Below are 27,212 nucleotides of genomic sequence, written 5' to 3'. Positions count from 1 at the left end.
GGAACACCTGTTCAATTTCTCATTAATGCAATTATTTACTCAACCAATCACATGGCAGTTGCTTCAATGCATTGAGGTGTTTGGTCCTGGTCAAGACAATCCCCTGAACTCCAAACTGAATGTCAGAATGGGAAAGAAAGGTGATTTAAGCAATTTTGAGCGTAGCATGGTTGTTGGTGCCAGACGGGCCGGTCTGAGTATTTCACAATCTGCTCAGTTACTGGGATTTTCACGCACAACCATTTCTAGGGTTTACAAAGAATGGTGTGAAAAGGTAAAAACATCCAGTATGCGGCAGTCCTGTGGGCGAAAATGCCTTGTTGATGCTAGAGGTCAGAGGAGAATGGGCCGACTTTGACTGAAATAAACACTTGTTACAACCGAGGTATGCAGCAAAACATTTGTGAAGCCACAACACGCACAAGGAGGCGGATGGGCTACAACAGCAGAAGACGCCACCGGGTACCACTCACCTCCACTACAAATAGGAAAAAGAGGCTACAATTTTCAAGAGCTCACCAAATTTGGACAGTTGAAGACTGGAAAAATGTTGCCTGGTCTGATGAGTCTCGATTTCTGTTGAGACATTCAGATGGTAGAGTCAGAATTTGGCATAAACAGAATGAGAACATGGATCCATCATGCCTTGTTACCACTGTGCAGGCTGGTGGTGGTGGTGTAATGGTGTGGGCATCGTTTAAATGCCACGGCCTACCTGAGCATTGTTTCTGACCACGTCCATCCCTTTATGGCCACCATGTACCCATCCTCTGATTAGTGGTGCAACGGATCATCATTGATCCGTGATCCGTTCGGATCAATATCTTCGGTTCGGCACACGCGTGATCCGCGGATTGATTTATGAAAAAAAAAAAAGTTGTGCGCATATTCAATCCACACACAGCGTGATCATGGCGAACGGAGGAGCTGGAACGCCCCGCGTCATTTAAATCCCCTGTATGGGAGCATGTTGGCTTCCCTGTCAAATATAATGATGAAGGGAAGAGGTTAGTGGATAAAACCCGTGACGGTGTGTAGGCACTGTGGCAGCATGGCCACGCATTTGAAGCGACATCGCCCCGATGTTTCACTCACAGGAGTGAAAACGAAGGCTGCTCAACAACCGCTTATCACCGCGGCATTTAAGCAACCCCTTGTTGCACAATCAGAGCGGGCTAAAGCCATCACAAACGGCGTTCGCGCAGCACTACCCCTCGCTCGACCCTCTCTCTCTCGCGCGCACTCTCTCTCCCTCATATGAGGTGCCATCTACGTTTTAAATCAAACTTCATTCACGCACATATATATGAAACACTTGCATACACCTATACTAAGTAGTCAAACATGCATGTATACTGCTGAAAGCTCAAACAAATACATATGAAATGCACAGACACACCTAAAGTCGCTCACTCACGTACACGCAAACTTTACACACACGAGATGCGCGCACACGCAAACTCTCCACGCACATAATCATGAGAGACGCGCATACACACAAACTCGCGCACACACAAACTCTCCACGCACATACTCATATGAGACGAGCACACACACACACAAACTCGCGCACAAACTCAATGAGACGCGAGCACACACACAAACTCTCCACGAACATACTCATGAGACTCGAGCACACACACTAGCGCACATACTCATATGAGACGCATGCTCACACAGTACATGATGCATATGATTCTCAGTGTGAACATAAGTCACACATTGGTAAGTGCATTTTTTGTTAACAGAGAATGAGAGTCCATTGCTTTTATTGTTTTTGGTTTTGTTCATTTATTGCAGATATTTAAAATGTTTTCAGTGTTAAATAGTCTATAGGAATAAGTTTATTGATCTTTGAAAAGGTATACCTGCATTATTATGCCATTATCATTATTTTAGATGAAAATGGTCTCAGAACGACAATATTATCGTTTATTATCAATATTATCGTTTATCGCAATAATTTCTTGGACAATTTATCGTCCAGCAAAATTTGTTATCGTGAAAGGCCTAGCTATCAGTGTGTTTATAGGTGCAGACATGAGGCAAATTTTTTTTTTTTTTTTGCTGATCCGAAAAATTATCCGATCCGTGACTCTGATCCGGGAAACGATCCGAACCGTGAGTTTTTTGATCCGTTGCACCCCTACCTCTGATGGCTACTTCCAGCAGGATAATGCACCATGTCACAAAGCTCGAATCATTTCAAATTGGTTTCTTGAACATGACAATGAGTTCACTGTACTAAAATGGCCCCCACAGTCACCAGATCTAATGGGGTCAAACACAGTATTAGTATGGTGTTCCTAATAATCCTTTAGGTGAGTGTAATGTCGTGATGCCTAAATTCACTTGCAGCATTTAAAATGATTGATTTTGTTTGTTTGTATTATTATTATTACTGTTTATCTAGTTTCCCCTAGGGTAATTTTTTTTATGAGTGGTCTGAATAAACCTTTCCATAACATGTGAACAGACATACATAGCCCAGCTTGTATGTACGCTCAATTGTTCATTTATTTGACATACATCGAGGAGGTAAATCTCAAGTGTCAAGCGCATCTTTCCACCTCAGAAACTGAGTAATGTGGGAAGCCGTTATTTATCAGCTACATAATTACTCTTTTCAGCTGTGGTGGACAAGCTGCTTCTTTACAAGTTTTTCACATTCATTGTTCAATAAACATAGCACCTTACAATATTTCTTATGACTGTCAAACATTTTCACCTTACCAATGAAATAAACTCTTTGGCATTATCCCCCAATGTTCCGTACATCTTCAAGGCCACTTAATAAACCAGAACGCCTCTACACTTTCCTTTATAAAGACGGCTGTCACGATTCGCACATACCCCCGTGCTGAAAGTCTTCGGTTTTTGTCATGCACAAAAAGCAGTCAAGGTTTCAGGAACAAGAATTTCATTTAATCTAAACCTCAGTCTGACGTTTATCCCCTGCATCCCTGACAACTAAGAACAGCTACATTTACATCAGCAAATAGCACTATTTCAAGACCTCGGTTGCTTCCTCCAGCATAACAAAAATGCATTTCCCTCCACCTCCTGAGATTAGCGACCTAACTGTGGAAGTCTCTGGAGCTCTGAAAGTCCGCTACCTCATTTGTCAAAGCTGACCCTAAAAAACTCAGCTGTTTTGTCATTTATCTTTGCTGCCTTTGGACCTATTTTTAAAGGCATGTCCATGTATTGAGAACGAAGGAACATGGGGAAGAAGTAGAACAAAAACTAGTTTACTCTCTTTTAGAAAGATGATTTTAGAAAGGATCGTGGGTTCAAGAAAATAAAACGAAGACAGAGCGCGCATTGACAGTCATAGTCCCAAGCTGGCCGTGGTATGAGTCTATACAGTATACTCTATGAATATTACATAGAGACATTACTTAAAGAATCCAACAAAAAATGTAATTAAAGTACCTTAGGCCATTCAGAAATAAGAACAGCGGCCCTCTCGTTGAGCACAAAACAAGGCAATATCTTGCCATCGATTAAGATGCTAAAGCTCTGTTAATCAATTATCCAATCAAAATCCTCAAGCAAACACTTTTGTAATACATTTAACAATAATGCTGTTTAGATAACCTCTATTAAATTCAGCCTCTAGTCTAGTGCCTGGAGCAAATGCAGCTCGATGTGAAAAAGGTTTGTTCAAGGTGCTTAACAGCTTCATGAATTAGATGATTTCTTTCCACAATTATTTTTTGCAATCTTATTTAGTTTGAAAAGTCATGTTGAATGGTTTGCAATTTAGTGAAGCCGCCATAGGCTTAGTCCAGTACATTATGTACATTTGAGTGCTCTTTTGAAGCAGAGGATCTATTCCAGAGCAGGTTAAATGTTCTTAACATTAATAGGCTGAGCTCTGCAGAAAGAGAACAATGCCACTCAATGCTGTTCCTTCAACCCATAAACCTTACGGGATTTTCCTCAAGACTATGCCTTGCTTTTGTGAGCAATTTACAATCTTGTAACTTCCGCTGAGCCATCATACATAAAAAGTGTTTCTACTGAATGCATGGAGCAAAAAGCTAAATATATTTAATTCATGCCATCCACTTCCATTTTCTGTCTTTGAACACACTTCACTGCTTCTGACAAGGAATTGTACCAATATTGAGTAGTGTATTCTGATGAAATTGTGTTCGCTGCATGAGCACTGCAGTGCATCTCTCATCTTGCCTCGGCGGAGGAAAAGCAAGTCTAGAGGAAAGCTTTATTCATTTTGCAGTCGCATGAAAGCCAAACAGTGTGCAGTGAAGATGAAATTCTACTTTGCCTAAAATACAGTATGAGGTACTAAAAAGTTAGATGCAAAGCAATTCATATGGCATATGCATTCCATAAAAGCATATGGAAGAAGCACTTCAGTCTCTGCTTCAAGACTTGGATAAGCTTTTCTACTTTTGCACTCCAATATCATCATTTACCGACCCTCATTCTAAACTTTCTTTCATAAAGGTTGTGAAAAACAAAAGGTGACTTCTTTATAATGTGAATGAAAACTGCGATTGTCAAGAACCAAAATAAAAAATAAAATAAAAACATATAGGTGGTACACATAACTGATGCACTAGTTTCCAAGTGCTCTCAAATCATACAATAATTTTGTGCAAGACAATTTTATTCAATTTAAGATGTTATTCACTGAACATCTTGATAACTGATATTATTGTGAATTAATCATTCTTCTCAGTGTGATCTTTTTTGGTGAATTGTTTCATCTGAATGATTCATTCACAAATCTGACTGCAAATAACAGTTCATTGGTGGTGACGATTGTCAGTGAATCAGTGATATATGAATTTTTTTCATTTTGTTATGTTGCTGCCTTACGTTAAACTACTTTAAATTACTTTTTTCACATCAATCTACACTCCATACACCATAATGACAAAGAACAAAACTGATCTGTGAATTTTGTAAATTTATTATAAAGGAAAAACTGAAATAAGTAGATAGGTATTTCTAGGTGCAATAGGGGATCTGGAAAATTATAACTTTAGCCTGCTAGCATTGAAAAGATGTCCAAATCGCAGTCCAAAGCCACACCTCCTCCATAACAAATGAACGTGCACAGACCAGAAGCGAGACGACTAGAGACAACGTTATTGGATTACATCATGTGTCATTCACCAGTGAGAAAACTACATCTCAGTGAGAGGAGAAACAGTAGCGCTTGCTTGCATACGTGATTGTGAAATGACTCCAGTTCAGAAGTTGACCTGTTGACATAAAGCAAAGAATGCACTGTACTTTTTAAAATGTATTCATATGCGATTTCAGGACATAGCGGCAACACAGTCGAATCTCACTGAATTATCTGCATAGGGCAAAGTCAGCGGTACATAGAACTGTGCTGTGAAATCTAAAATGTAGATACTTGCTACTTGTTGTCAGTTCAGAAGGAACGTTAGGTTGTTTGCCTGCCATTCTTGCTCTGCTTGCACAGGGAACGTGAAATACGCTGATGGCGTTATGTCTTGCTGAACAGGATTTAGCGTGCTATGCAAACACATGTTGACTGACAGGAGAGGCTTGAGTCTGGCCACTCTGCCATAAAGCCCAGATCGGTGGAGTTTTGCAGTGATGTTTGTCCTTCTGTAAATTTCTCCCATCACCATATATGATCAACCAGAGTGACCACCACCACCATTCTTGGTCATCACTCTAACCAAGGCCCTTCTCAATCCATTGCTCAGTTTGGCTAGAAGGCCAGCTCTAGGAAGAGTCCTAATTGTTCAAAACTTCTTCCATTACGGATTATGGAGGCTACATGCTTCTGTCAACCTTCAATGCAGCAGAATTTGAAATCACTTACCTTGATCTGTGCCTTGATACAATCCTGTCTCTTAGCTCTACATGCAGTTCCTTTGACCTCATGGTTTGGTTTTTGTTCTGATATGCATTTTCAGCTGTTAGACCTTTTATTGAGAGGTGTGTGCCTTTACAAATCATAACCATTTAACTAAATTTGCCACAGGTTAACTCCACTTAAAGTGTAGTCTACAATCGAAATTGGACTGCTCCTGAGCTAAATTTTAAGGGTCGCCGAAAAGGAATACTTATAGGAATACTGAACACTTATGCAATGTAATTAATTCAGGTTTTTTTTTATTTATTTATTTTATTTGAAGTTATCACAGATCTTTTTTGCTTCATCAGTAAGGTGTATGGAGTGTAGATTGATGTTGAACAAAAAACTAATTTAAAGTAGGATGGAATAATCCAAATAAAAACATTCTGGATGAAATAATCCAAATAAAAAAGAAAATCATGCATTTACTGTACAGTGTTACCACAGTGTTTATATACATGTGTAAAGCCCTGAACTGTTACAGTGAGAGAGTAAAACAATCAAATTAACATTGGGTGCCCTTAACCAGGCCAAACAAGAGCACTGCAGAAGCCAGAAAAACATCTGCCTCATGCTTCACCCTTCACAACTGCACTGACCTGTCTTTAATTAATGAGCCAAGTTTCATAATGCAATGAAATCATTGTTATTTTCAAGCTCTCCCTGTGCTTTCAGCCTGTCTTACATAAGATTACAGTTTGGCTGTTAAGGTCCGCTGTTAGCAAGTGGCCCAATGTGTGATTACACCCTCCAATGGATTTGTCTTTACATAAGAGAGCATATAGCTGTGGGGTCAATCTCTCAGCTAGACCTTTGTTGACTAATAAATGTCAGAGGCTTCATTTACCTCATAATTGATAGTAAATAATTTGCAGCATTTAACAAATGAAACAACAGACGGCTAGCCTGTGACCCTAGATTGCTTTGGTGCAAACTACCTTGTCTTCATAACATCCTTCATTAATAGTGACATCAGCAAGTCTGAACTGCAGCGTTTCCAGGGGTCAATGGCACATTTCCAGCACAGAGTGCAGCTTGCAGCTGCTTGGGAATCCAGGACTGCAGCAAAATTGTTTACTCCTACCTTATATCAATCAATGAACTTTCTTGAAACAGAAACCATAATGAAAGCTCTAGCATAACCACACAAATCTGCCAAGATAATGACTAGTTTTTTGTAACAATTTAGTTTTTTAAAAAGGCTTATTGAACACTGCCCATCTGCCATTAGGTGGACAAACAGACTGTCCATCCCTAAATCGCATGCAATTGGTTGAGCCAATGTTGCAGCATAAACCCACAAATCACTTACTATCAGCTGTCTATGCATCTTGCTGAGAAATGAGGAACTATTTTAAAGCAGACCTATTATGCCCCTTTTTACAAGATGTAATATAATTCTAAGGTAATGTAATTCTAATATAATGTTTAGGTTTCCTCAGAATGTGTCTGTGAAGTTTCAGCTTAAAATTCCCCACAGATAATGTATTATACCATGTTGCATTTTTGAGATGTAGCAAAAACATGCTGTTTTCCTGCATGTATCTTTAAATGCAAATGAGCTGCTGCTCCCCTGTGGACACATGATTATGTTAAAAAGTTAATTTTGCATAATAGGTATTACATTTTGCATTTAATACTGAAAATAAAAACACACACCTTTAAGTAACATTTGCAGCATGCCATTTCCAGTTTCACATCCACCAGCTGGAGTGCCCATTATCTCCAGAGGGCACAACTACGACTTCATGGGCGACCTCATCAAGAACTTTAAGTCCCATAACCCATTGCCTTGACTTTTTTGATTTGCAATTATGTTGTGATTTGGTTCAGCTGTTTTTCCCGTTAGCTTGTTAAGGCCTGCCTATATAAGCCCTATGTGTTCACTCTTTTTTTTGTGAAGTCTTGTTTGTGTCATCGCTGCATTTCTGAGTGCTCTTTCTTTTCCTGTGTAATGGTCCAGACTCTCAGCCTGGTTTCCAGGATTTCCCTGTTTGCCTGCGTTTTCTGCCCTGCTATTGTTTGGAATGTTTGCCCTATGGTTTTGACCCTTCACCTGTATTTTGGACTATGATTGTGGATTGTTGAAGATTTTATTATTTAAAAAACAAGTAATTTTGCTATATATTTGGACAATTATTTCTTCTGTCTGTGACTTTGGATTTCCTCTGTGTATGTGAAAGACCTTGAATGGAATGTTGTTTGCTGCAGACAATTCTATTCTGAGAAGTCACATGGTAAAAGACCTTTACCCAAAACTATCTATAGGGTGTGTTACCTTCTTTGGAAGAAGATGTATGTATATAACCCAGAGGCCAGAGCGTTAGAGTGTCGTTCTATGGAACGGAACGACATTCAAAAATAAAGTCTAATTATTTCTGGCATCAAAGATCTCTGCGAAGTTATTTTTCAGAAAGATTGAAAACCACAACAGGATTAAAGCTGAGTTTAGATCTTTAACCTGTGTGTGTCAGAGCAGTACGTGACACTCAGTGAAAACAGCTCTATTTCTCAAATATTATATTAGTAGAACCGTTCCAAATAACAACTGTTCATGCTTCCAGGAGGGAATAAATGAAAATGTGTCATCCTTGTTTTTGACCTTACACTGACCTTACATACAACATAAAGAGCAGGTTTGTGCACAATTCAGAATTGAATTGAGAATGACTGCTAAATTCCAATTCAATTCTTGAATTTGAATTGAATTTGAATTGATGTCAAAAACAGGATCTAGAATTATAATTCGAATTTGAATTAAAGGAAGCAGAATTGCAATTCAAATCAAATTCTAAGAAATTCATATAGATATTTTAAGTGAAGTGTTTAACAATGAAGCTTTACAATATATGTCAGATATGATTGCATTACATATTCTATAAATGATATTAGTTTGAACTACTTGTACAGATTACATTAACAGGAAATATTTTCCCCCAGCAATGAATGTTAAAAGCTCTAGTCACAGAACAAATAATTAAGTTTGATTTATTGTAATTGTAATTTTGTGGAACATGATAGAACATGACTACCAGAATTACTTTAGTAAATCTTTAGAAGAAAAAAAAACAATTTTAGGTGGACATTTGTTTATATATATATATATATATATATATATATATATATATATATATATATATATTAGAACAAAATGTATGCAGGGTTGAGGAGTGAGTTAACTGTAATGAAATTATGTTACTGAATTACAAAATGAATGTAATTGTATTTAGTTGTATTACTGAGGTAAAATGTGTAATTTAATTAGTTACTAATCAAATTAAAAGGAAATTGATTTACATTGATAAAGTAATCCAAATAAAATAAGCCAAACCACATTTATAATGGGTAACTTATAACAGTAAGCAATTGCATTTCCAAAGTAACCTTCCTAACGCTGAATGTATGTGAGATTCAACATATTCTTTCTGTTGTGTGACTAGGGTGACCACCCGTCACGCTTTGTGTTGTACCGCACAGCATTTTCACCCCTTGTCCCCCACGTCGCATATTGAGAAAATGTCACGCATTTTTATCAATCTGTTTGTTTTTAATGATCATATTAAGAAAATGTGCATGTGTTCTTTTGCCTTTTTCAGAAAACATTTTATTTATTCTTTTTGCGCCGTAGTTTTTCACCTATATTTAACAGCGCTTCGTCAGAAGTACAAATACAACAGCCATTTTTAAAATCATATCCAATGGTTGAAATGAAAGGAGGAAACACGGTCACTAGTAGGTTGTCAATCAAAATGTTGAGCGGTGATTCGTTCCATGTGTTCCCTGTCAGAAAACAAATGGATAATTCGGTAAATTAAAAATTTTATTTAACAGAATTTATCAACTTATTGCCTGCTGTAGTTGTTTTAATTCACATCCTTTCTAAAAACATGAAAGTGTTTGGTGTAATATATTCTTAATATATAAGGCTGTCAATAAACTAATTTCATGTTGTTTTATATTTTATTTGTGCATTATTTATTTTGTTGGATTTTAGTTGGACTTAGTCAGAACTGTTTCAAAAATAGTGATCTGCATGATGCCTGCTGCCTTGCTCAGTGATGTTGAATTTAAATGGCAAGTAAAATAAAGCCATGTTATGTTACATTGGTGATGTAATTGTGTTGTCTGGAAAGGACTAAATAATAAAGTATTTTTATCAGCTGAAATGCAGAATACAAATGTTTTTATTAAGTTAAATGGACATTATATAACAGTTTCAGGTTATGTTTTAGTGTTGGTAACATGTCCCACATCGTCCCACATGTAGTTTGTTTGATGGTGGTCACCCTATGTGTGACTGTGTAGAATTTCTTTGAATTGCCATGAATTTAATTCCACTTCCTGTCATTCAAATTCAAATTCAACTTCCTGTGGGGCTGAGTCAATTCAATTTAAATTCCAATTCATGAATTGAATGGAGGCCAATGCTGAAATTCTGAATTTTGCTCAAGCCTGATAAAGAGACCATAAACTGACTAGAAGCACAAGTTCTGTATATTTCAGTATTCTGTTGAGATACTGTAAGAATGAAGAAATATGATACGAATTTGCATATCTCAGACATTTACATTTGCAAGAATTTGATGAAAAATCATTGTATTTGTGAGTAAAACCTGTGTGCGATCATTTGTTAAAGAATTCAACATTATGCTTGTACAGTATACTTTAAATTACTCTTTTAGTCAAGTTTATATTTAAATGAATACTGTTATTTAGCAAGGGTGCATTAAATTGATCAAAAGTGACAGTAAAGACATTTAATGTTACAAAGATTTCTATTTCAAAAAAATGCTGTTTTTATTTTAACTGTCTATTCATCAAAGAATCCACAAAAATATTAAGCAGCACAAGTGTTTTGATAGTAACAGATAATCATAAGAAATATTTCTTTAATGTGTGGTTAGTTAGCTATGTGACACAAAACTTTTCTTTTAATTAACTTTTGAAATTATTAGTAAATAAGACCCAATGTGAGACATCTTTGAAATCTCTTGTGACACTAGAGTGTATCCTTAAGTGATAAGGCATAGCTAAATTCTCCATTCGATCTTCATATAATCTCACTGCAGTCTAGGAGAAACAACTGAGATTTTAAAGTGATCTCATTTGTGATTTTCCTGTGGGAAAGTGCTTCCTTTCATCATTACTCTCCAGCACCGCTGCGCAAAGCCTTATTGCCTTGGAAAGAGCAGCTATAGCTAATTAAATTATTTTTTCTTGCTGTCCTGTCCACGGGTGCCAGGCACACAAGAAAGCACAACTATAATCAAGAGAGTGTTGTAACGCTTGTCCGCTGGACATGTGCTGTGATCTGATGAGTTCTGCACCCCGTGTGCAAGCCACCATCTCCCAGATGCTGCTGAAGAATGATAATGGGTGGCCATGTTTACCCCTCTGAGGTAACAGCTAGAGACAATGTGTTGAACATTAAACATCTGTGTGAGGTTTAGAGCACATAAGAGGTGTCACATCTACAACTGTGCCATTTCAGCATGTCCCTCAAGGCTAGTCGTCTGGTAATATGGCTGCGAAGAATATGTGATGATGCTCAGGGGATCAGGACATTAGAATTTGAGAAGATATTTGCAATCTCTGCTGTGTTGCTTCACAATAGCGCAATTATTTTGGTCAGAAGCATGGCTCAGAATCCTTTCGAATGAATACAACTATGGCGTTTCGCTGGACACACCTGCAAATTGTGCACATGAGGCTAGATAAGCACTCGCTGAAATCACAAACAGAGAGAACATTTATGGACACAATGAGGATAGACAAAGGCATCTCTTTGGAGGGACTGATACCACTTTTGTGGTCAGCAATATGGCAGTTTTGAGAAAACGCTGTGACATCACAATGGCCTCATTGTAGTTAATTAATAATATAATTTAAAATCTCCACCCTGTTTTTGTTCCCTCATCTAAAGCAACAGCAGGTTATTAGTTGTAAGATGGCATTGAGTTAATTACATTTCATACATGTTCATAAATGCTCTCTTATTAGTGAACAGTAAACATAAGTGCTGCGCTTGTTCACAGCATGTCTTTGTTAATGAATTTGCATATAAATAACACAAAGCGCTCAATGGATATGACTTACAGGACCCAATTTCGGAACTCAAAGTATTATAACGGATTGTAGCTGAATGTTACAGTTCTCCATTGATTGTCACAGTCATATACTCTGACAAAATATATTTTTTTGCAAACACCATACATGTATAGCGGTAAAGTTTATGTTTACACAACCGTTCAAAAGTTTGGGGTCAGTAAATTTATGTGAAAGAAATTGACATTTTTCTTCAACAAGGATGCATTAAAATTATAAAAAAATAATAGTACAGTTATACACTTATAATGTTACAAAATATTGATATTATAAATAAATGCTTTGTGCTATGCTAAATGGTTTTAAACTTTCTATTCATTGGAAAATCCTGAAAAAAAATGATTTTTTTTTTCTTTCCAATAAAATATTAAGCAGCACAACTGTTTTCAACATTGATAATAATAAGAAATGTTTCTTGAACACCAAATCATCATATTAGAATGATTTCTGAAGGATCATGTGACACTGAAGACTGGAGTAAAGGCTGCTAAATAAATAAATTACATGAGGAATAAATTCAATTTTAAAGGAGCAGTATGTAAGATTGTGGCCAAAATTGGTACTGCAATCACTTTCAAATTACTGTAGAGCGGTGTATCCCCTTCCCCTCCTCCCTGACTCGAGGTTGCCAGATAGGCTGCAGGATACAGCAGGAACGTAGGCTGCTACAAGAAGCTTTTTCTGTTAATTATGTTTATGCTTCAAATGAGAGATGTTTTGCAAAGTAATATATCGCAAAAATGTACTAATGGCGATTAGCCAAATATAATCTTAAAGATGTACGCTCGTATGTGACAGTACATTGATAGAACAGTAGCTGTTTGTCTAACTTGTAACGGTAAGTGTCTGTCATTAACGTAAGTACAAGCACAAGCCTCTGTCACTGTGTGTAACCGACATCAAAGATACAGCTATTCATTTCGCTGACGCTATAAGTGAAAGCGACCAGCTGTATTTTTTAACTTACCCTGCAGTACACATCCATAACACTAAAATTCTCATTCTCATTCATTCTATTATTTTTGGCTGTAGAACTTGCATGATAAACAATAAGGGGGCGTGCTAATGTTGTTTTCCTCAGCGTCTCATCATAATGACAGAGAAACGTGCTCTGATAATGCATTGCCAATGTTAGTAATGACGACTCGCCGTTTTTATTACCCAAACAATTCCTTACCTTTTCAATTCGATGACCCACCTCCTCCATATGAGCTAACGTAACGTTACTTTGCACGAACATGCATAACTTTGTTCGACTGTCATGAATATTTGAAATGTCCATTTACATCAAGTACAAGTTAGCTAAACATAGATGAATCTTACGTGTCCAGGAGAAAATTAGCAACGTTGGCGTCAGTCTTCAAATTCTTCTCCGTTTTCAGCCGTCTCCATCTTTCAAAGGCATCACCTATAAAAATCCTTGTTTTATTTCGGACTTTGACACAAAGTATTTCGGATTCATAACGAGTTTTTGTTTGGTTTCGCAACGTTAGACTTTTTTTTTATCCGATTCCGACACGTTTGTAGCTGCAGCTGTGGTAACTAGAGCAGAGCTGGCAAGCCGGATGCCGCAACACTACTGACTTCGTGATTGGTAGATAGGTGGAGGGTGGCGCATCAGAGCAAAACACAACATGACAACATCAACATCAGTTGAGGACTGCAACTTCACTTTTTAAATGACAATATCCTGGCCGGACTACTGTTGTCAGTGATATAAGTATTTGAAATGAACATGATTTCTTAATGAAAGTGTGACATATCACACTTTCATACTAGTGCCATTTTATGATTAATTGAAATACATTTCTTACATACAGCTCCTTTAAAATATATTACAATAGAAAACGTCTCGGTTACATATGGTAACCCTCGTTCCCTGAGGGAGTCATGACTGACCAATGAAATACATACATTTGAAATACATTTCTTACATACAGCTCCTTTAAAATATATTACAATAGAAAACGTCTCGGTTACATATGGTAACCCTCGTTCCCTGAGGTAGTCATGACTGACCAATAGGAATCTCGCTAGAGAGGCCAATCTACTTCGAGTGAAACTAAAACAAGCCAATACACATTGGCGTGCAATCATTTGCAACAGCTGTGCAGCCTCGCAGCGCGGGTATTTAACAAGCAGCTGGTCGGATTGCACACTAGTTTTTTGCTGAGGAGCAAAGCCTGAAAAAGCGGCGGGCGGCAGCAGATGTGGCGACGGGACCTACGTCTCCGTTCCCTCCCTCAGGGAACGAGGGTTACCATATGTAACCGAGACGTTCCCTATCGGTCAGTCACTACAACGTAGGTCATGACTGACCAATAGGAATCCCTACCAAAGCGCCACAGCTGCTGCACCCCATCCAGCGCCCCCATGCAAGCCTCTACACCTTCTTGCCTGGAAGGACGATAGGCGGAGGCTTACACAGAGTGAGTCTGACACTGTTGTTCCGTGATAACCCATACAGTGAGATATTGGATAACACTGGGAAAGCGTGCCCTTTCTGTTTAGGAAGGAACGCTGCGGAAGCCACTTCTTCAAAGAGTTATGTGGAAATGCATATGGGCTAGCCCGAAGGCTGTACTGCATGTGAAATAATGGTTGACTTAGCCCAAGGGAAAGACACGGGCTTCCGATAGGAGCAGCTGTGGAATATACACATATGGGATCCCTGTAGGGTCACACATATGGAACCCAGCCTAGATCCGGTTCTCAAGGATTCAGCGGATAAGGGCCTGGCGCCGGACGCTCCGCCAAGTCCGGGCCGAGGGGTTATGGAGGACTCGACAGGTTTTACTCTGGAGCAATAAGGGTGCACAGTAGGGTGCAGCAAGCCGACAGACCCAGACCTCTCAGTGCTTCTACCCGTCTAGGGTGAGAACACGGGAGGAGACCGGCTCTACACGTAGGCTATAGTATCTAGCGAACGTGTTAGGTGTCGCCCAGCCCGCAGCTCTACAGATATCTGTTAGCGTGGAGCCACGTGCCAGTGCCCAGGAGGATGCAACGCCTCTCGTGGAGTGTGCATGCAACCTGAGCGGGCGGGGCACGCCTTGTGCTTGGTAAGCCAAGGCGATGGCATCCACTATCCAGTGGGCCATCCTCTGCTTGGAGACAGCCTTTCCCTTCTGCTGGCCTCCGTAACAGACAAAGAGCTGGTCTGAGGTCCTGACGCTTTGAGTTCTGTCCACGTACATACGCAGAGCGCGAACGGGACAGAGCAAAGCCAGGGCTGGGTCTGCCTCCTCCAAAGGCAGCGCTTGCAGGTTCACTACCTGGTCTTTGAAGGGAGTGGTAGGAACCTTGGGCACATAGCCAGGCCGGGGTCTTAGTACCACGTGGCTGTCACCCGGCCCGAACTCTAGGCACGATTCGTCGACCGAAAATGTGTGCAGGTCTCCTACCCTCTTGACAGAGGCCAGTGCAACCAGCAGCAAAGTCTTCATGGAAAGAAGCTTTAAGTCTACTGACTGCAGAGGCTCAAAGGGAATATCCTGAAGTGCTCGAAGCACCAGGGAAAGATCCCAAGAGGGTATGGAGGGGGGTCGAGGAGGATTTAATCGTCTCGCCCCCCTAAGAAACCTGACGACCAGGTCGTGCTTTCCAACTGCTTTGTCATCTATGTGGTCGTGATAAGCTGAAATAGCGGCAGCATGTACTTTGAGGGTGGAGGGAGACAGTCTACGCTCCAACCCCTGCTGCAAGAAGGAAAGCACAGACCCTTTCGGACATCTTCGGGGGTCTTCTCGGCGAGAAGAACACCACTCGACGAACAGGTTCCACTTCAGGGCGTAAACACGTCTCGTGGACGGCGCCCGTGCTGAAGTGATGGTGTTAAGTACCTCAGGGGGTAAGTCACCTAAAACCTCCGCGTCCCGTCCAGGGACCAGACATGGAGTTTCCAGAGGTCTGGACGCGGGTGCCATAGGGTGCCCCGTCTCTGAGTCAGAAGGTCTTTCCTCAGAGGAATGGGCCAGGGAGGGACTTTCACAAGGAGCATGAGTTCTGGGAACCAAGTCCGAGTGGGCAAATAGGGAGCCACCAGAAGGACCTGCTCCTCATCCTCCCTGACTTTGCACAGTGTCTGCGCAAGTAGGCTCACTGGGGGAAACGCATATTTGCGAAGGCCCCGGGGCCAGCTGTGTGCCAGTGCGTCCGTGCCGAGTGTTCCCTCGGTCAGGGAGTAAAACAGCTGGCAGTGGGAGGTCTCTGAGGAGGCAAACAGGTCTACCTGAGCCTCCCCGAACTCTCTCCAGATCAGCTGAACCGCCTGGGGGTGGAGTCGCCATTCTCCCGGGAGCACAGCTCGTGATAGCTCGTCGGCCACACGGTTGAGCAAGCCGGGGACATACATGGCTCGAAGCGACCTCAGATGCTTCTGACTCCAGAGGAGGAGATGGCGGGCGAGTTGCGACATGCGACGGGAGCGTAGACCACCTTGGCGGTTGATGTACGCAACGGTCGCAGTGTTGTCCGTACGGACCAGCACGTCCCTGTCCTGTAGCCGTCTTTTCAAGCGGGTCAGGACGAGATGTACTGCTAGCAACTCGAGGCAGTTGATGTGCCAATGCAGTTGAGGGTCCGTCCACACCCCTGACACTGCATGCCCGTTGTACGTGGCACCCCAGCCGGTGGCAGAGGCATCTGTGAATACCACAGCATGCCTGGACACCTGTTCCAAGGGGACTCCTGCCCGCAGGAACGAGGGGTCTGACCACGGGCTGAAGGTCTGGCGGCACTCCGGTGTGATTGCCACCCGGTGAGTGCCATGATGCCACGCCCATCTCGGGACTCGGCCGTGAAGCCAGTGCTGAAGCGGTCTCATATGCAGTAGGCCGAGCGGGGTTACCGCTGATGCTGCTGCCATATGCCCCAGGAGCCTCTGAAAGAGTTTCAGTGGGACCGCTGTCCTGCCCTTGAACGTGTTCAAGCAGTTCAGCACCGACTGAGGATGCTGCTCTGTGAGGCGCGCTGTCTGGGCGACTGAATCCAACTCCATACCGAGAAAAGAGATCCTCTGCACAGGGGAGAGTTTGCTCTTTTCCCAGTTGACCTGAAGACCAAACTGGCTGAGGTGCCTGAGCACTAGGTCCCTGTGTTCGCATAGCTGATCTCGAGAGTGTGCTAGTATGAGCCAGTCGTCGAGATAGTTGAGGATGCGAACGCCCTGTTCTCTCATGGGAACAAGGGCCCCCTCCGTGACTTTCGTGAAGACACGGGGGGACAGGGACAGCCCGAAGGGTAGGACTTTGTACTGATATGCTCGACCCTCGAACGCAAAGCGCAGAAATTGCCTGTGTCGAGGAAGAATCGAGACATGAAAGTACGCGTCCTTCAGGTCGATCGCTGCAAACCAATCTTGGGGACGGATGCATTCGAAAATGCGTCTCTGCGTGAGCATTTTGAACGGTAGCTTGTGGAGGCTCCGGGAGGGAGCGATGCAGTCATCGTCTCCTGGAGAGCAGTCTCTTCCACCTCTGGGTCGCCCGTCCTTGGGCCGCTTACCTTTGGCTTTGCCGCCCCTCTTGGCGGGGGCCTGGACGGGCGGGGCGCCCTGCCTGCGACTGGCTCCACGGTGCCGCTTGGATGGAGGCTGCTGCTGCGGCGCGGGAGCAGGGGCAGACGCAGGCGGTGGGGTGGAGGCAGCAGCTGACCGCCGCGGCAGGATGTTTAATGGCCACAGTCTGCTTCTGTACAGCCGAGAACTGCTGGGCGAAGTTCTCGACCGCGTCGCCGAAGAGGCCGGTCTGGGACACGGGGGAGTTAAGGAACCTGATCTTGTCGGTCTCCCGCATGTCAGCCAGACACAGCCAGAGGTGGCGTTCCTGGACCACTAGTGTGGACATCGCACGACCCACTGACCGCGCAGTGACCTTCGTCGCACGAAGCGCGAGGTCAGTTGCGGTACGAAGTTCTTGGAGAACTTGTAGATCATGACCTTCAGTGCCTTGGCCTGATGAACCTGCAACAACGCCATAGCGTGCATGGCAGAGTCAGCTTCCCCACAGGCCTTGTAAGCCTTGCCGGTCAGGTCCGACGAGTACTTACAGGCCCGGGAAGGAAGACACGGTTCTCCACGCCAAGTGGAGTTAGGGCACAGTTGCATAGCAACGGCCCGTTCCACTGGCGGGATACGCGCGTATCCCTTAGCTGCCCCGCCATCAAGGGTGGTGAGGGAGGAGGAGCCACCGAGACGGTTTCTGGCAGTAAAAGGTGCCGTCCACGTCCCTGTGAGCTCCTCATGCACTTCCGGGAAGAAAGGCACTGGGGTAGGTTGCTGAGAACCAGCGCGCGCCACCCCGAGATACCAATCGTCCAACCTCGAGGGCTCGGGACACGGTGGAGGGTTCCATACGAGCCCGATCCTGTTGGCGGCCCGGGAAAGCATGGCCATCATCTCCGGGTCCGACTCGGGCACCACTGACACACCTGAAGGAGGCAGCGGATCCGAGCCGTCGTCCGCGGAGAGGTCTGACCCACCCTCCGATGCAGCGATCGACATCTGGTCGTCGCAGGGAGCGCCGAACGAAACGACTGGTACACATCTCGAGGATGGTCCAGAACGTTCCATTGGCAGCTCAACTGGTTGCGGAGCATGAGAGGAGTGAGGGTTCCTAGGGGGTTGGTTCCCCGAAGGAAGCGCGCTCACTGTAATCCTCAGGTCACCCGTGTCACTGCCCGTAGCAACCCGCGAAGGGGGGTTGGAACGAGGTGCAGGCACGGGGACTCTGCCCCTTTGCAGGAACGTGAGTCTCGACCTCAGCTCCGAGATGGTCATCGTCCCACAATGGGTACATGACTCATCCACGAACGCTGCCTGTGCGTGTTCGAGGCCCAGGCACACAAGGCAGCGATCGTGACCATCCCGCGACCCCAGGTAACGACCGCATCCAGAAACACACAGATAGAATGTCATCTTGAAAAAGACGCAAACTATCTGTGTAAGCTCTTTTAGAGACTGCTCTCCTTGGTGCTGAAGCACGCAGGGGAACGGTCACAGCGAACACAGACAGGAATGTGCACCTGTCTGTGCGCGATTCTCTCTCGCTGGTCTTACCAGCCGTGAAAGCGACCGTTGAGCGCTTTAATCGCGCACCTTACCAACCGTAAAAACGGCCGTTGAGCGCTTTAACCGCGCACCTTACCAGCCGTGAAAACCGCTTTTTTGTTTGCTCAGTTTTAAAACAACAAACAAAGAAGAGAGAGAGAGAAGAGAAAAAGACCGCTCGCGCTGCTGTGCCGTCACGCCCGCACCAAAGTGGAGAGATCCAGAAGAGGCTTGCTTTCAAATTCACTCTGTTCAGCATACGAAGTGCTTGGCTCCGAAGCAAAAAGTTAGTGTGCAATCGCACCAGCTGCTTGTTAAATACCCGCGCTGCGAGGCTGCACAGCTGTTGCAAATGATTGCACGCCAATGTGTATTGGCTTGTTTTAGTTTCACTCGAAGTAGATTGGCCTCTCTAGCGAGATTCCTATTGGTCAGTCATGACCTACGTTGTAGTGACTGACCGATAGGGAACAGTCGTTTTAAATTGGAAATAATATTTCACAGCTTTATTGTTTTTATTGTATTTTTGATCGAATAAATGCAGCCTTGATGCAGATGAGCATAGGAGACTTCTTTAAAAACATTAAAAATCTTGCTGACACCAAACTTTTGAACAGAACAAACATTGACCACAAAACCAGAGGCCACTGCTTTTAAAAAGTTTACCAACTCTTTGGAACCTACTCTTTGATACTTTGTATCAGCTTGCAAATAGTAGGTTGTCTAGACTAGAGAATTATGCCCAAGATAAGCCAGTTTTACTGACATTTTAAAATTGTGACGCTTTGAGCGCTGTTGAGCAAATTCGTAAACACCTCTGATTGGCCATTGTGTTCATGCGCACATCGGATATGTCTGTGATTGGCTACAATGATCAACGCACAGAGGCATTTGAGAGCACACGGAAGTGTTTTTAAAGCGTTTTTAAAAAACGGGAGCGGGAGCGTTTGCAAGCACAAGCAGGCGTCTATCAGCGCTCCCGTCTGTATCTGTGTAAGTGCTCGGTGAGGAGCGTCATTGATGTATATTTACAACATGTTTTTGAAGCGCTGATCATTGTACCAATCACAGACATATCCGATGAGCGCGTAAGTACAATGGGCAATCAGAGGTGATTCCGCTCAACAGCGCACAAAGCGTCACATTTTTTACATTTCAGTATCGATCTTGGTACCGTAGTCGGTATTTTTTAACAACTCTAGGCTACATTATGATGACTCCTGTATCAGCTGAATTTCTAAGATAGGTCCTGGGCTAATTTTTGTGTCCATATGGTATGCTCTCACATGCATTACACACCTCTCTGGGGTGACAAGGCCCTTCCTTCAAACTCAAGTCTTTAATCTCGTCCAAAAGAGAACGTCATGATCAGCAGACTCCTTAAACACCATGTCCATGAACAACTCTCTACATGCCTTAAATGAGGTCACAATAAGATTAATGGTGTTTGCTCTACACAGAAAAAACTTTGTGTGTTCAAAGCACAAACAGGACAGTTGACATCATCAAAATAGTTCTGTAAAAGCCACACACAACTACCAAAATTTAAAACTCTTGTTTTAGAACTCTGCATCAGATTAGTCTGTACATAACAAACGCAATGTTGACACATGCATTTACGACTGAATGTGTCGAATCACCGGAAAGAATCTAACCAGTTCAAAGATAGCAGAGGCTTTAGTTTGAGCCACAGTGTGCATATTATGAATCTATTGGGATCTATTAGGAGTATATAAATGGATAAGAACTTGAGAATTTATATATCCACACTGGCAAGACAGATCACTGCATTTCCCTGTCAGTGATGGAAGAGAGAAAGAGCTAAATTGCCTAAATGGCTATCTCCATTGTATGTTGCCTCTCTTGGCACCTGTGTATATTAAATGACAATCATGTGTCTTAAATCAATTGCTCCAGGCTGGAGATATATGGAAAAAGCAACCTAAAAACGTCAGTAAGACAGTCAGTTGATCTTTGGCCATAACTAGCCGTGAACGTGACTGTGCATTGGCCGCATTAAGTGGGAGGAAGCACTTTAGATATAAAACAAAGGATCCCCTGACACATGCCAATGATCCCTGTGTTTATTGGGTTCAAATTCTGCTGTTTGTGCACTAAATGAAGAAAGACCTGCCCAGCGGCCCAACATTAATTACCACATGTATGCTTTCTTGTCTCCTGAAGAATGAAAAGGCATGAGCTACCAATGATTTCGCCTTGTCTCTCCTAACCAGTAAAGGTTCTCAGAATCTAATCAAATGACTATCACTTTGACATGCCACTAAAATGCAACCTTTAGGGCATTAAAAATGCACACAAAGTTATAAATAACAAAGCACATTTGAAGAGCTGTAGCTAGGGCTAGGAGTAAAATCCGAATCATCTAGCTATCACAATTTTTTTGATTCTAAAATAATTTTTTTTGATTCCAGAATCGCTATTAATTCAAATTCAATTGCTTTATTTTTGTCCTTGCTTGTAGATGAGGTTGACAGAAGTTAGCCACTTTCGTTCCAACAGAGGATGAAATGTGTTGTTATCTAATAACCCAGATAGCAAAATCTTCTGGGCCTTTTCTGGATATCTGGCATTTGTTTGGTTTGTGTACGATGTTGGAAAATGGATGGCAACCCTGAAGAGTTCCGGAATTGGTGGTGGCGCAGCTTGAGGTGGTGGAGGGATATTATGGCATGAATATGGGCCAGTTTAGGGTCTTCTGGCTCTCGTCCGGTAAGGCATTGGCATTTTTTTGGCAGCTTTCTGGCGTGCTTTTAGCAAAACTGTTTGGGCCCTGCATTCCTGGCGATATGATTGCCAGTGTTTGGGCCATAAAAGGCCCCAAACAATTTTGCTATCTGAGAAGTGTTGAGTGACGTAATATCCCAAGTGGATGCGTGGAAGAGACGTTAGACTGAAAGCACTGAAAAGATACTCATATGCTGAGAGAGAGATAAGACAATAGAGTTGCACGATTTATCTTTAAAAGACTGTGATCTCGATTCAAACACCCACGCGATCTTTCAATTCGACTGTCTATTAAACTTTGACAAAATCATATCGCAACATTCAAAGCTGTGTTGCCGCTGCCGCAGAGAGAGTTGTCATGAAACAGCTTCACAAACACTAGGGCTGAGTGATAAATCAATTTTATCGATTGACTCAAATGTGAAGTTTACGTCGACTTGTCTAATGAAAAACGGTTTTCTCTTTAACATCCGCCGACGCTCCCCTCTGGACTCCCGTAGTTCCAAACTATATACAAACTATACACAAACAACATGGCAAGTGAACAAGACCGCGGCAGCACTAGCACACCCGCCAAAAACATTTACCAACTGAATCTGCAGGGCTGTCACCGTGAGACTCACGCAATTGTCACTTTTTACACGCTCTCACGCCACACCGAGGACACTGACACCGACAGACAAGACAGAGAAGATTACTATTGATATGAAACAAATTCTCAGCTCTCAGATTCTGTCAATTTAATTACGAAATTCAAACAATAAACACATTTTGGCACTTGTAAATGTGACGTGACAGATCGCTGACAGATCTCAGTTCAAGCGGCACGTGAACCGATCATCTGTTACTCTTTACTACTAGATATTAGTAAATAAACACGAATGATCAATAGGTAATTTGAAAGATACAGTTCAACTTACTGAAATGTAATAAAATCGATCGATCAGTGTTTTTCATCCACGGAAAGAGGTCCATAAAACAGCTGGAGAACACTATGTCACAATATGAGAACAACATAACACTGTATGTTACATTTTCACTGTTTACAAAGGCAGGGCCTGCCATCTTGTCTTTTTGGCTTGTTGTTTCTGATTGCACTTTAACCCCAAGGGGGAAATCCAGATCAAATCCCAGAAGGGAAAATCAAGGGATTTTTCATCTGGGATTTTTTTTAGGCCATATCGCCCAGCCCTAACAAACAGTCTTTTCAATCTCATAGTGTCATTGTTTCTGTGCTGCAATAGTTAAAATTATCATATTAGTACTTGGATAAAAGTTTAAAGTTCAAATATGAACACTGATGTCTACGATAGCGATCAAAATCAGCTTTTGATAGAAACTTGGTGTAACGCATTTATTGATTACATTGTTTCGCTACTAAGTGGCGACAAGTGTCTGTTAAAAATGTATTTGTTATTGAATCATTTATTCAAGAGAATATAGTATTGTATGATGTTCTGAAATAAAAGTAAGGAAGATGTGATGATTTGTTTTTGTAAATATGACTCATCTTATACATCATGTACAGTCTGTATAAGTGTAGGATTTAACTTTTCCCGATGGTCTAGTGTTAAAAAAAATACAATATTGCAATATCGAATCGCAATTCTTAAAAAACAATCACACTAAATATCGTATCGGCATCCAAGTATCGTGATAGTATCGAATCAGGAGATAGGTGTATCGTCCCAGCTCTAGGTGAAGCATACAGTGATTTCATAAAGTTACCATGACATAGATGTATGTAAACCAAGCAAAGTTCACATTTACATGTCACTGGTAGTATATACTCACATCCTTGCGACATACAGTTTAAAATGTATGCACAATGTATTATTCAACAAAAGAAGACACAAAGGGCCCTGTGAGTTAAAACAGCCCGACATTTATCTCCTTAAGGATCAACACAGAGTGCTTTAGAATGACTTAATGTACCGCTGAAGAAAGTCTCCCGAGAATAAGCTTTCAAAACGTTGCTTCATTTGATACAGCGACATCTCGAGATGAAAAGAGAGTAAACATTTAAATGCAGCAGCGAGCGCTCATAAGAAACAGGATTATTATATAAACTCAATGCAGATCTGCAATGGGATTTTTTGGGAGTGGAAATTCAGATGTGCAGTTAGTGGTCAGTCGGTAATGGAAATGGAACAAAGTCAACAGAGTGGCAAATTATCATCTCTCTGGGTTTACCATCTTAAATTGTACCATAAACTGATCTCAATTCCGAGTTTTGTTTTTTTCCTCTTTCTGAGTGTTGCATGATGACAGCTGTGATTGAAATCATGATGGTTCAGTATAAAGAGACATTTGGTATCTGATTCAGTAAAGTGATTACTCTAGTGGAATGCAATTTTTTTTATGGAACATATGTTTCGAAATAACTCCATATTGTAATTTGTCAGAGGAACAGTTAAGGCACGACTGCACGTTGCACTAATGATATTATTTTACATCATTGTCATTACCAAACCACATTAAGAGTGCACATTTTTACCAACTGAACTAATTTTGTGATCTCAATAATATTTCGAGCTCATCTTCCGCTCCAGAAACTAGGTAAACAAAATTGAAAAGCAGAGCACTTTAGTATTCAATAATGTACCCTGCTCCAGGTGAGCTGATGCTTGACATACTACAGACTGACCTTATCCGCCATGATCATGGACGAGCCTCCGTGGATCCCCAGGATGGGTATCAAAGTCTGAGAGGAAATAAAATCCAAAATCTGCGCAATGGCTTCCTGGTCTGTGCCGTCCCCAAACACCACTCCATGGATTTTAGTCCCAGACATGAGATCGCACACATGGGTGATGATGCTTTTGGGGTCTGTTTCATTCACCAGCAGGGTCACCACATTGACATCAATGGGATCATCTTTGCTCCACAGAGCCCGTATATCTCGATCGGAAATGTAGCGTGTTTGACCCAGGATCACAGCAATGTTCAGTATGGGCACTTTCTCTGCCGCATGTGAGACGCTGATGAGGGTAAGGAGAGCTGGAAGAGTCAGAAGAACCAACCTGGAAAGCCCCATAGTGCTCGACTTCATTCCCTGCAGAACAAACACACACACACACACACACACAACAGAGGCTGTTTTTGATATAATGCATTCAGAGATTTACAAAATATACCATGTAATTCACTGCTAGGACTTTCTTCTTAAAGAAGAGACGCAAAATGACTCCACATATCTAAATCTTATGCAACACTGCTTAATACATATTTTAGTTTTACCAACAATACCTATATTGCATCCAGTGGAGTTACACAATAACGGCGAGAAGCGCAGCAGGATTTTATAATCTCATTTTGGAATTTAGGCAATGAATAACTAGCAATGAGCAAATGATGAATATTAGATGTGACACTGCTGAGCAGCAAGCAGGGCAGAAGAGAGCGGAGCTGACATCATCTCATGAAAAGTCTTGGACTGACTGAGCGGAGGAACCTCACAGGCCCTCCGCTACTGTGGCCAGCATGTGTACGCAAACAGATGCATTGTAAAGCAAGGCATAAAACTGCAGAGAAACGGCATATGGTGCAGGGGCTGTTGAAGCTTGCGATTCTCATGAAGAATAATGCATCATATCATCATTAATAAAGATAAATTACTGAGAAAGCAAGATTTATTCGTTTCGGCTGATAAGAATTCAGTAGAGCAACATGAATGGTTGATTTGTTTAAATGCAGTTGAGCAGAGATTGGTGAATATATCATGCTTTGTGTGATTTGATCTAGACTTGTTTTAAGAGACCAAGACTCAAAATGTGATGCATTTTTGCCTAGATGCTTAAATTTAGCTTTACAGTGAATTAATCTTTTTTTTTAAATATAGATGTGCAAATAAAGCAACATCCTTGTTTAAGTTTCTGTATGTATTGAATCACTGTTGTAAATTAATACGTGGCATTTTGTCCAACACATCATGTTTTTATATAAGCAAAAATTTGCTGTGTTCATGCTCTAAATAGGCTATAGCTACTCAAAAAAAAAATCATCAGAGGTATAATTAGGAACAATGTTACAAACATATATGAATGTGACTGGAAACCAGGTCTTATGACAATTACATTTAACATTGATATGATCTTTTAGTTTAATGTAATTAATTAAAGAGGGGGGGGGGCGGCTTCATTTATGTAGATTTTTCTGTTTGCGTGAATAAAAAAACTGACCTGATTTGTTATTTTAGGCAAATACGATGTCAGTGTTCTTACAACGTGACAGAGATCTTAACATGGGGAATATATCTAGATGAATATTTATTTTGATTCCTCATTAATTTCCTCAAAACGACCACTATGCAAGTGCGCCCCCTATTGACGCGTCTCGTTTTGCGTTCTCAGCTGGAACTTCAGTAGGCTACGCTAGGACACCATATCCAATGGGAAAGTAACCTATAGTATGCGCGTCACAACTTTACAACAGAAGCAACTAATATTCATAATATTCATTATTAAAAAAAAAAAAAAAAAAAAAAAAAAACGAAATGACCAATCCCTATGCTCAATTAAAAATAAAATCAGCGCTGTTTTAAGAGAAAAGTAGCCTACGTAGGCTAGCTGTAATTCGAAGTTGGATCAACAACTCGACCAAAATCCGCATTCATCTGTTACACATCAAAGGAAGCATAGACAAGTCCTCTATCATGTAAACCCTTTTCAAATTACAAATAATTTTTTTCTGTTCTTTTATTTCTTTTTTATCCAGCAAAAACGAAGCGCACTCCTGAGGGAAGCTCACATGATCGTGACACGAGTTTTCTTACAGGTAAAACAAGAGCGTGTTGTTGAACATAACTCAATAAAATACAACATATTGTTAAACCCCGCTAAATTCTAACGATATAAAATAACCAATTCCCCTTTCTTCATTTTATGCCATTAGGATCGCGCGTCCCTAATGATGCAGGAAAAAGCCGCGTATTGCTGCATCAAATTCATATCAGTGTAACTGAATGGTGAGACTGAATTTGAAAACGTTTATGTTCATTCTCCATTGCCCTTAAGAAACCACATCGTAATGAACCACGTGAATTTTACCGAAAACAGAGAGGGGAAAACAGTGATAGCCTACTCACAGCATCCCTCTTCCACAAAGCTCCAAAGATGTTGAATGGGGTGACATTGCAACAGTCCTCCTCCTCTCACCAGCCAGGTTGGAAATATGGATAATTATTCCCACCGACGATTCCTTTAAGTTCAACCACAGAACCATGTGAATGAAATTAATCCAGTGGTTTGCATCTTTATAAATTATCCATGACCCTTCGTCGATGAATAGAACCGCGAGACTCTCACGCTGGTAACTGAATCTGCAAGAATTGGGATTGAATCTGCCAGCAGGACCACAGGACAGTCTCACAGTCCTCTTTCCCCACAGCCTCTCTGAAACTGAGGGATGCCGTCAGTAAAACATCCTTAAGGTGAAAATGAG

The 27,212-nt window shown here is 41.8% G+C and overlaps 1 protein-coding gene across 1 annotated transcript in view; it reads right to left on the bottom strand.

The window, feature by feature from the left end:
- Nucleotides 1–27,171, bottom strand: part of grin2aa (glutamate receptor, ionotropic, N-methyl D-aspartate 2A, a) — a 207,146-nt gene extending 179,975 nt beyond the window's left edge. The window contains exons 1-2 of the mRNA XM_077212528.1: nucleotides 26,857–27,171; nucleotides 24,418–24,825 (exon numbers count right to left, since the gene is read on the bottom strand). Of these exons, the coding sequence (XP_077068643.1) occupies nucleotides 24,418–24,822 (405 nt within the window). The 5' untranslated portion in view covers nucleotides 24,823–24,825; nucleotides 26,857–27,171. The remainder of the gene's footprint in view (nucleotides 1–24,417; nucleotides 24,826–26,856) is intronic.
- Between the last annotated feature and the right edge of the window lie 41 nt (nucleotides 27,172–27,212).

Source organism: Siphateles boraxobius, unplaced genomic scaffold (assembly GCF_051911475.1).
Source record: "Siphateles boraxobius isolate OS27281-9 unplaced genomic scaffold, OSU_SipBor_1 66, whole genome shotgun sequence".
In the NCBI taxonomy this organism is placed as follows: domain Eukaryota; kingdom Metazoa; phylum Chordata; class Actinopteri; order Cypriniformes; family Leuciscidae; genus Siphateles; species Siphateles boraxobius.
This window is presented reverse-complemented; position numbering and strand designations above follow the sequence as displayed.